The 10,971-nt window shown below is 38.8% G+C and overlaps 1 protein-coding gene across 1 annotated transcript in view; it reads right to left on the bottom strand.

Moving 5' to 3' along the window:
* Positions 1 to 4,405: 4,405 nt before the first annotated feature.
* LOC144528692 (protein MTSS 1-like) overlaps positions 4,406 to 10,971 on the bottom strand; it is a 77,210-nt gene continuing 70,644 nt past the window's right edge. Inside the window, exon 14 of the mRNA XM_078267458.1 lies at positions 4,406 to 9,217. Coding sequence (XP_078123584.1) covers positions 8,562 to 9,217 — 656 coding nt within the window. The 3' untranslated portion in view covers positions 4,406 to 8,561. The remainder of the gene's footprint in view (positions 9,218 to 10,971) is intronic.

Below are 10,971 nucleotides of genomic sequence, written 5' to 3'. Positions count from 1 at the left end.
GAAGGAGAACTGAGGCATCTCCATGCCTTGAAAAGTTTGAAAATTGCCAAAACTTTAGTAAAATATTGCAATAATGATTGTGATTCAGCTGGTTTTAAACCCTGCAGTTATTTAACAGATTGTGATGGTTGCTCCAGGGAGGAGAAATGTTCATCTGTAGAGGGATGGGGACACAAATCCTCAAATCAAAAGGAATTATGGACTGGATGGAGAAGAAAGAATAAAAGAGCGTAAACAGTCAAACCTCTGAGTACAGAAATGTTTGAACAATATTTTAATGAGTGTTTGGACTTGGCTGCAGAAGATATTTAAGTTTGTCGTTGGATTAACGGTAAAAGCCTCGAGGGAATTTTGTCTCATTGGAAGAGAGATTCATTGTGGGGGAGAATGATGACCAAAAAAAAGCAATATACCATCTGTTTGAATCATGTGTTAATATAAGGAGTAACTAATTACGTACTTATACATATGTTTTCACAATGTTACCGCAGACAAACTGAACTTGTATGTTTTTATATCATCTCATGTTTATATCACATTTGTATTTTGTTTCTTAGAGGGTGAAGGTTTTCTTCAGGCCTGTGTGTCGAACAGATTTTTGTACGTTTTAATTTTCTCGATATTTTGCATCATTTCTTTCTCTGAAGGCAAAATGAGCAAAGAGATGTTTGAAGAATATGAACAAAAGTATAATCTATTTCAGTCTGTCAGTTAAAGGTGTTAAATGCTGTGTTGTGCTGCCATCTTGTGGACAGTCTGAAACAGCAGTAGTAGCTGTTGTGCACTGATACATGTATGTAGTATAAAACCAGTGATGTGGAAGGATTGATTATATAGCGTATGCGTTTTGGAAAAATGTGCAATTTACACTAACGTAATAAATTTGGGAGTGTTTACCTCTGGCTTTGCAGGTGATGCTGAAGCTCTTTTTTTGTCTTCTCGTTCATCGCGGATGGCTGAAGTGTCCCCGAGCAAGGCAGCGGAAACTTCAGTCACTCCTGGCTGAGAAAGGCTGAGGTTGGTCTGAGCAGCTCTCAGGTCAGATTGTGTATCTCACATCAATCACCAGTCATCTACGAAGACACATTCGGTACAAAATGCATCCTAAAGGCTCTGAAAACATGGTTTCTCAAACCGTTTTGTACTTTGAATGATGGGATCCTAAATGAAAGCACTACCTTCTGCTGAAGTCAGAACGGTTTTGGTTATATTTTCACCGCTTTACCTTACCTTGCTGTCAGACAGACCTTTCTGAGAACTCAATTGAAAACAACCTACCTGTAACACAGTGATGAAAAGCAGGTGCATATCTGTCTGTGGTGTGAAGTTATGGAACGCATTACCAGAGGAATTAAAACATATTAGGATTGTCTTCAAATAAAAAAAAAAGACATGACACTAGATAAGTATAGACATTAAGTAGTAGTATTGTATGAAAATGTTGATAATGGTGATGATGAACATCATTATCATTATGGTTATCATTATTTAGGATATTCACTTAATGGTGGTAATGTACTGTATATAAGTTCTGACCCTTATGGGTATATGTAGGCGTGTATGTATGTGTGTGTGTGTATATATATGTAGGTAAGTGTATGCATGCATATGCAAACACACTGCATGCATGTATGTAGAAAGTTATCTACGTAAGTGTATATGTTATTTAGTTTTTTTGTATAATTTATTTTTATCTTTCTTGTAAATTTTTTCCTTGCAAATTTTTTTGTTACTCTTAAAAAATGTGAGAAGACTGAGGCCTTATATAAGCTGAAGCTTCTGACCCTACCGTTTGGTTACGACCAATAAACTCATTCGTTCATTCAAATACAATTTTTTTTCAACAACCTCAACCTTATTTTACTCCCAGACAGCCCTTTTTGATAGGGAACTAAGTCATTTTGCCTCGCAGAACACGGGAGTTGCTGCTCTACCGCCGCCTCCATCGGTTAGTTTCTGTTATTGTGTGACTTTGGTGAGTCCCAACTAACCCTTTTAAATCACCAATGTCACACAATAACACAAACAAACTAACCGATGGAGGCAGCGGTAGAGCAACAACTCCCGTGTTCTGCGGGGTAAAATGACTGTTTTTGCCAAAGGAGTCTGGTGGCTTTGAAGAGAGTGGCGATAACTGCTTCAGTTCCCCGTCGTAAAGGGCTGTCTGACAGCAAGGTAAAGCGGCGAAAATATTCTAAATATAGCGTACACTTATTGATATTACTGACTTGGTACTCCTGCCTGCTTCTCCAAACTGGGGGCGTGCCGACCGCAATCTACTGTTGCTAACGCACTGACTATGGAGAAGTAGCTCATACAACCACACTTTAAAACATCCAAATAATCCCTTTAAATATGTATTGTTGCTTATTTAATCATAAGTACATGTAATGTTATGGAGACATATTTGAAACCACGTTTTCAGAGGCTTTAGACCAACCTTAAGATGTTTTTACGATAGTAGTGCTGATATTTTGGTACCGTTTAAGAAGCAATACTTTCCAAGCCTCAACGTCCTTCTGCTCAGTAAAAACATCTAACTGAAGTAACGATAAGCAAAACACAGTTTTGAGTAGAAGGGAACTTTAAAGTTTTCAGTAAATACATATCGAGCATAACTAAACGAGGCACTATTTTAAACCCTAAATATCATTTTATATTATCTGATGCAACAGGTTTTAGTTTAGAATATAATAACGCAGAACGTATTTGTGTTGTCGGTAATATTAACTATTCATTAAGTTTATTAGGGGACAGTCAAAATGTATTTTTTGTTGTAAGTTTAACAAATCTTTTTTTTTTTTTTACCAATTCTGAGCTGACAAACTTTGATCTAAAACATAAATGATATGGTATTGTAGAGAGTAAGAAATAATCATCAGATGCAGATCTTATGCTATGATTTTATTATTTAGCCAAAACAGGTGGTATACACAGAAAATATATGTATATTCAGAAACTAAACATTAAACATAAGGTACAAGATTTTTAGAGCCTGTGGTAAAGAAACGGGTCGGCCCAGTAATAACATAAATAAACAACAAAAAAACATGTTGCCGTTACTTCTAGTACTACAGAAATAAATATCTCTGACACCTTCTGGGTAATGAGTCCTAAAATATCCTGCTGCTTAAAAATGTAATGAACTCTGTTAATGGATAGTGGAAGTGATGAACAATTATCCGGTGATGTTTCTGTTTTCTTGGCTTAAACTTTCATGGAAATGTTATTGTCTGAGTTGACGTTAAAAATGTTTACATTCATGTGCCGTTTTGATAAAATCAAGTAAAACAAAGGGTACTTTATTTGTATATCGGCTAAAGATTACAAAAAAAGTCACTTATTCGTTTTTAGTCATGTCATTAATGTAGTTGAGCGGTGATTATAACCAAATTTAAAAATGCTTTCATCGTCCAAATTATTACCCAAAAACCAGGAATAAGGCTCAGATAAAAATGCTTTACTAATTTTGAGGAATATTTGATCATATTTTTGATATTATCAGCAGCTAGATTTTATGTTTCCATTAACAAATAATGATGCATTCAAATAATATCAAATCAGGATCAGGGCAAGTCCTGCTCAAAGCAAACTGTTAACCCATGTTTCCTTGATTTTCATTTTCCAACCTTATGGCGACGCACTTTAGAGGAACAAATGAAGAAAAACATTACAATACTTTTCAGAAGGTCAGTTAACTAAAAAGAGCATCATGTGCATATATTTAATTGAGGACATTTTTGGTTCTCGGGGGGCCTTTATACAGTACCTACTTTTATTCTCCAATGTTTTCCCTTAATCCCTTCTGCAAACTAGGGCAAGTCTAGGCTGGTTATTGAGTTTTGCTTCCATCTTCCAAACTCTCTGTGGCTCTCAGGTTTTAATAATATTTGTCTTGGCTCAGCTGTTGGAAAAGGAGGTAATGAAATCTAAGGAGTAAAAGCCTTTAATTCTAGCTCTGATCCAGAACCATAATACCATCCCACACAGTATGACGGTCTTGGATGGCCTTCTCTTGGAACCTGGACATTAATCATAGGCTTTTAAAATGCATTACAGAAAGGAAGTTGAAAATCCAATCTGACCAGATGATAGGCAGTCTTTGTAGTGACTTTTGAAAAAGAATAACATCAGGAGGGTGTAAATTGACAACACCTGCAACCATGAAAGGTTTGTATCAAAACATGCTTTTTGTTACTATGAAACCGACCGATCATATATATTTTTTTCCAACATTCCTCCTGTAACAGATTTCCTGAGCTGCAGCGTAACCAAAATGTCCAATTTCCATAAAAAGGCCATCCAGGATCACGTTACAGTGTGAAGTATGAGTCCCGGGTCAAGGCCACCTTAATTCCAAGTTTAGATATTCCCCACTTTAAAAAGGTATAGAATAAGTTGCAAGTGTCATTTCAGTTCTTTTTATTTTAAAGATTTACATGGAGATAAAGTAGCTGCATCAAGTGACAACTTCAACCAGATTGGAAAAACACCTTAATGAGAATAAAATACAATAAAAGGAAAAAAACCCAGGGCATCATTTAGCATATACTGTAGGACATTTGGCAACTTGTCTCAAAGTAACGCCTAAATGTTAAAGGGCAGGGACACACTGACAGCTGCTTTACCTACAGCTCAGACAAAAATGGCTTCCACACACACTGAGGACTGGTCTAGTGATCGTTTTCTTATCTACCTTGTATGTAGAATGACTTGAGTTTTCTGACCAGATGTTATTTAAAATGTTCGACGTAATTGAGCAAATGATTTTCTGTTACTAAAAGATGTGACTCCTAATAATCACTTTCCTAATCCTAAGTGTGTGTGTGTGTTCGCATGACAAGCACTGAGTCCTCACAGGCTCGAACATTCAGCTTCATACGCTTGTTATCGCATCAGCTACATGATTGTATTTGTTAACCTGCACTGGAAAATGAATGAACAGATATAAAACAGACAGGCTTTAGTCATCATACAGGGTGTCAAACTGCTGTCACACAAAATCAGAACCATTAATGACCCCTGTGGGGAAACACGTTAGATCGTGGACGGCATCTAAAATGCATTCTGGTCCACTAGAAGCAGACCAACTGAGGAAATGGTTTTAGTTCCAGTAGAAAAAAAGACTGTTGTTCAACTAAGAAAAGCCAACATGCATAATAAATATATTTGTTAATGTTTTTCAGCGCTCGACAGGACAGTTGGGAGTTTAGAAATGCGTAAAGCCACAAATTAAATGGGTTAATTGAATAAATACAGAAATAATTTACCTTGTGATGACACCCTATTAACAGTAATTATTTAGTAGCAACAGGGAAGTTTGTCTATTACAGCTTGTTACGCTAATTACCCTCAAACACAAGTTTGATTTTTAACTCATCGGGCTATTTGACATTTAGTAATTACAAGCCATTACAGTTTTATATATTTGTCGCAGTTGTACATGAATATCAGTGCACAGCAGGGAATGCAGCTAATAGAGGATTTTCAGTTGGGTCACAAATCTGTTAGCCTCATCTGGCGCCATAATGGAGGTCCATATAGTTGAGATTTGGCTCTCCGCTAGCTGAAAAACCTGGTTGTTAAACATCTGTAGAAATGGTCAGAAACGTTGTCATCCTGACAAATTTAGATCTTGTTGCTGCCGGGCAGAAATATTTATATACTGATGATATGATACTATTTTTGTATTATTAATCTGAATCAGCAAAGTACCTAATGTTGTCAGATAAATGTAATGAAATAACAAAGTACAATATATAGCCTTCCAAATTCTAGTGCAGTAGAAATAAAACATTGGATAAAATGGAAATACAAGTAAAATTTTTCAGCACTTGTACTTTACGTAAACATATACTTTGCCAATTTTCCAGCTCGGTGTCATCTTTGTGTGAGCAGTGTGTTTGACGCAGTTCATTTGCACACACTGCCATGACACAGAGCTGGATTTAAATCAGCAAAATATCTCTTTAAGTATAGGTACTTGAGTAAATGTACTAAGGGCTGTACATTAGCTAGTGTCCAAATGATAAATTTAAGTTAAATTGATGTTAAGCTAAACTTTTTAAACTTGAAAATTGTGAAACGTCCTTTGAATTGTTGTGAGACAACCAAATGTAATCATGCTAGAGAGCTGAAGACCTCCAACATGGCTGCCAGAGTGTTAAACCACCTGAAAAACTCTGTACTGAACAGTTGGTGTTTGATGGCTAGTGAGCACAGACAGGTTAGGAGGACTAAATCAAGCTAGATTTTGGACCAGTTTACATACTGTTCCCTTTCCAAAAAAAATTACACTTTTTAGTTGTGCCTGTATTGGGAAAGTGAACTAACAGTCTCTGGATTTTCATTTTAGTATGCTAAAAATGATTTTCATTATCCATTAATATGGCACTTCTTTTCTTAATCATTATGTTTAGAAAATGGCAAAATTCATACTGCTTATTTTAGTCCGTTTAATTCATTAAAGTAATCAGATTAACTGCAGCACACAGTCCCAACACTGAAGCTTTGACTCGTCCACAACCGTTTACATCTGTGCTAACTAAATACAACTCGCCATCAGCACACTGGCTTCACTACAACAGACCAATGCACTAATCCACATCACTCCAATTACTATAGCTAAGTAGTAACACGGAACCTGTAATAACCACCTCTATTACTACCATGGATTTGGAAGTGTATGCTAACACACAGTTGCTACATAGTTGGTAGATTAGCAACATGTTAGAAGTTGAACAATGAACAGGGACAGAGGGTTAAGTGAACCTGGAGGCCAACAAAGTAAAATAATGTCTGTCTGCAGGAGTACTTAAAAAGTTAATAGTCCGCAAAGCAGGTTATGTTTCAGCTCTGTTTGTCAACAGAATTACGGGAAAAACTACTGCCCCAGTTTTCCTGAACCTTGGTAGAAGGGTGTAGCATGGGCCAAGGAAAGAACCCATTACATTTCGGAGTGGATCCGAATCATGGGGCAGAAACACAAATTCACTTTCGTTCGGTTTCTTTGTCTCGTGTTGATATTTGTCCATTTTAGATTTTTTTTTTTCAAAACATTTAAAGTGCTTTACAGAAAATAAAGGCTGTAAAAAAGAATGTAACAATAAAAACCAAATTACAAAATGTTTAAATAAATACTGACCCAATATCCCTTATATCTTTGATTTTCAGTTTGGAGGATCAAAGACAGGGCATTTTTTTTGGTACAGCTAACAGCAGACTTCATTTATCACGTTGTAGGCATCCACAGTTCCTGGTCCACTACTGTTGACAATGCTAATATCCACTGCTGGGATATTATGGGCCTACCGGTTTTATACATTTAACAGCCAAAATGATTGTTTATATTGGGGAGAACTTTAAGAACATGCAGGTCAATCTACTTTATGTGGTATTAATAACTTTACCGTAGATACCGTAGGTACTTAGTCGTAAATGCCAACCTTCTATATATTGCCCAAACAAATACTCTTTCAGTTTGCGTAGAAGCTCAGTATTTCTTTAAGTCTGTCTTAATCGCACACCCCGTCTATGTTTTCACAGAGAAAAAGTAAAATCCAGCATACTTTCAATTAAATAGAGAATATTTAAGTTAAATTCAGCACACAGGCTTTTGGCACCTTTTTAGTGGAAAGGGGAGACTACGGGGATGTAAAAGGATCGTATGACAAACAAAACGTACACACACATCAAAGTATAAATATGTACATAGAAATAATGATTTGATCTTTTGAAAATACTCCATCAATCATTCCAGATGTTTCCCCTATGTCATCTATTGTTACTTCTTCCCAATACTACATACATTAACATTTAATTCATCTTTCATTTGTTTCTGCTACAAGAGTGACCTTGTACAACGTGTTTGCCAATGATGTCCATTCACACCTTTGCTCTTATCTCTATACTGAAGTTGCCCAGGTGAACTCATCTCAGATCAGCACCAGTGCTCCCAGTAGTAACCTCAGAAGGGAACTTAACTGGCCTTGTTCAAGTGCAACACTGACAGTTTTCAACTTGTAAGAGGCTGCAGGTTTCTTTCGTCAGTTTCCCAAGCGATACATTGTTGGCACTGTGGGAAATTCTTGGCCTGAACAAGTCCATGACACTTTACGAACGATATACATTGTTGTTGGATGACTTTTATATCTGGACAAAAAGTTTGATAGATTCCTTTTACTTTGTATCAGTTCAGAAAAGAGATTTTCAAACTATGTACATAGGGACTGTGATACCCAAAACTCGACCAACATTCACAAACTGTCAAAACCACAAATGGAGGGATTGTCATCCCTCATTTAAACAATTTATCTTTGGCCAAAAGGTTTAATTTAGCATTTCTGTAATGACCATGATCAAAATCTTCAAAGTCGTGTTAGGTAATTTTAAAACTGATCCTTTATCGGAGTCTCCGGGCAACTTCTTCCTATCCTCGGCATCCATTTGATGTCATAGGCGTTTACTTGTGAATAACCATTTTGTGTCCCTTCAAGAGCACATTAGCTGAAATGCAGCCAGGGACGCAAAATGGCTCAAGTCAAAACCAAACCCTTTTAGTCTCAGTGAATACTTGGCGCCGATCGGTCATTGGTCGTCGTTCTCTTGAGCCTGACGCCTCTTCGGATAGCCACCAGAAAATCCTCCACCTCGCTATATTCTGTCTCCTCCAGGAGCTCCGGGAGAGGCTGGCGCTCCCACTCTGACACGCGACCACTGGGCTGCGGTGGTGGGGTGGGAGGATCCGAACCCTCGCTCTGGTGCTGGGTCTCCCAGGAGCCAGACCTCGGTGACAGTGGCCCGCTGCTGCCTGGTGACAAAGGGGTGGTCGGGGGGCTGAGCGGGGTTCGTGGTGTGTTGCCATCCTCTGATGCTGCCCTGCTGGGGAAACCGGGATGCTCAGGCACAGTGGGAGTCTTGACTGGGATCATGGGGGGCTTGATGGGGATGGGGCCCAAGCTAAGGCCCCCGGAGGGCCGTCGCAGGTTCGGTTTGGAGGATGGCGTCCGTCGGATGGTGGCGACCCCCGGGGTGATTATGGCAGAGGGGTTGGAGGGCAGCCCAGCAGTGGAGGCCGGGCGTTTGGACTGGAACATGCGGCGGTAAGACTGACTGATGTCGCCGTTTCTGGGGATGGTGGAGGATTTATCAAAGTCGGAAGACTGCTGGTGCTCGCCTTCCTGATCCACTCCCACGGAGTAGTAGTCACAATCTGACACTGTAGGGAGCAGAACAATCCATTACACTACCTTTCGTAAACGCAACAGAAAGCATATATTTACGCTTCTAATTAGAGTTGTGATGAGATCTCGTCCCCAAGAGATCTCGCGAGATTAAATGTGACAAGATTTCTCGTCGAGGTAAAAAGTGTCTCGCGATATCAGTACACAAGTGCAGAGCAGCAGCCTTGAAATTAGCAGAGAAAATCCCCCGGCTGTTCTCCACAGTTGACTCTACCTTTACTTTTGCAGAGCGATAGCAAAAGAAAAAAAGCTGCCTGTAAAACCCGTTGTTAGAACGTTAGAGAGTACCGCCGCTCTCTCTCTTGGCCGAGACACAGGCATCCACAGCGTGCACTTCACTGTGGCGCTGTCTCGTGCAGACCCCGCTCTTTCTCTGTCCTTTTTAAAATGAGTCAGGAAGCGAAACAGCAAAACCTAACTTTACTTTTAATGATATTAAACAAAGAGAAATGTTCTCCCTTCGTCCTATAATGGTCATAAATCGATACGAGAGTAGCCTACTTCCTTGTTTAGTGCTGCAATAAATAAAATGCAGAGGAAAAATAGCATCTGTAAATTCATAAAAAAAAGTCATAGTATAGCATGTCATAAAAAGTCATAATATAGTATGTCGAAAAAGTCAAAGTAAAGTATGTCGAAAAAAGTCATTAAAAAGCCATAGTACAGTATGTAGGGCTGTCAGCGTTAACCGCGATGCGATTAAGGGCCGACGCGACACGATTAATTTTTTTTTTAATCGCATGCCGGCATTTATTAATTTATTTGACACTTCACTTAGCTTCGCGTCGTGCCTAACAGGCTACTATTTTGACCCTTTGCCGCACCGTTACTTATCATCAAGCTGCCACTTCCTCGTAACACATCCTGCTGCTGCAGGCTGCAGGCATGATGGAGAAACACAGCAGCAATAACTCTGAATGACGCTTTTTATTTTCCAAAACTCCTGGACGGCTCAGTGGACAAGTCCAAAGCCATGTGCACGTTGTGTAAAGCCGAATAAAAACATCACCGAAGCACGTCAAGCTTGAGCTACCACCTACGAGACGTGACTCAGGTTGATGCTACCCACTAGCATGCTACCCACTCAGGCAAAGCAGTATTTTGGAGAGTGCTACATGCCGACCTGTGGATGAAACCAAATCCAAAGAAATTACTACAGCTCTTGCGAAACGGGTGGCAACTAACTGCAGACCTGTCAGCATCGTAGAGGACTCTGGTCTTAAAGACGTACTATGGTTGACCTGTGTCGTTGCCGTCGAGGGGGACAGTAGTTTTCATGGACACACAGCCTGAATGACACGGAGAAAACAGCCACACTGAACTCCTGCAAGGTGCTGCAAACGCTGTCTCATTAACTGCTGATCACTGGACGTCAGTGAGGAATCAACATTATTTAGGAGTTACTAAACACTAGATTGACTCTGGTAAGGATAGGGATTTTTTTTTTTTTTTAGTTAGGAACTTGGAGGAATTGTGCAATAATGACAGATTCACACATTTTTCTTTTGTTTACAGTAAATAAATAATAAACAAATACAAATCTTAAAGTCAAGTTCATAAAGTCACTTTCTTTGCATTCATTTGATTCCCAACCAAGATCCACTGGTAAGAATTGCTTTCCATTGTTAATATGGACTTAAAAACAGTTCTGAAATGCAAAATAATAGAATTTTAATCATGTGATAAAACATGCGATTAATCGCGATTAACTATAGAAATTCAGCGATTA

This window comes from Sander vitreus, chromosome 14 (genome assembly GCF_031162955.1).
Source record: "Sander vitreus isolate 19-12246 chromosome 14, sanVit1, whole genome shotgun sequence".
Classification (NCBI taxonomy): domain Eukaryota; kingdom Metazoa; phylum Chordata; class Actinopteri; order Perciformes; family Percidae; genus Sander; species Sander vitreus.
The sequence above is the reverse complement of the archived record's forward strand: the minus strand, read 5'-3'. Positions and strand labels throughout refer to the sequence as shown.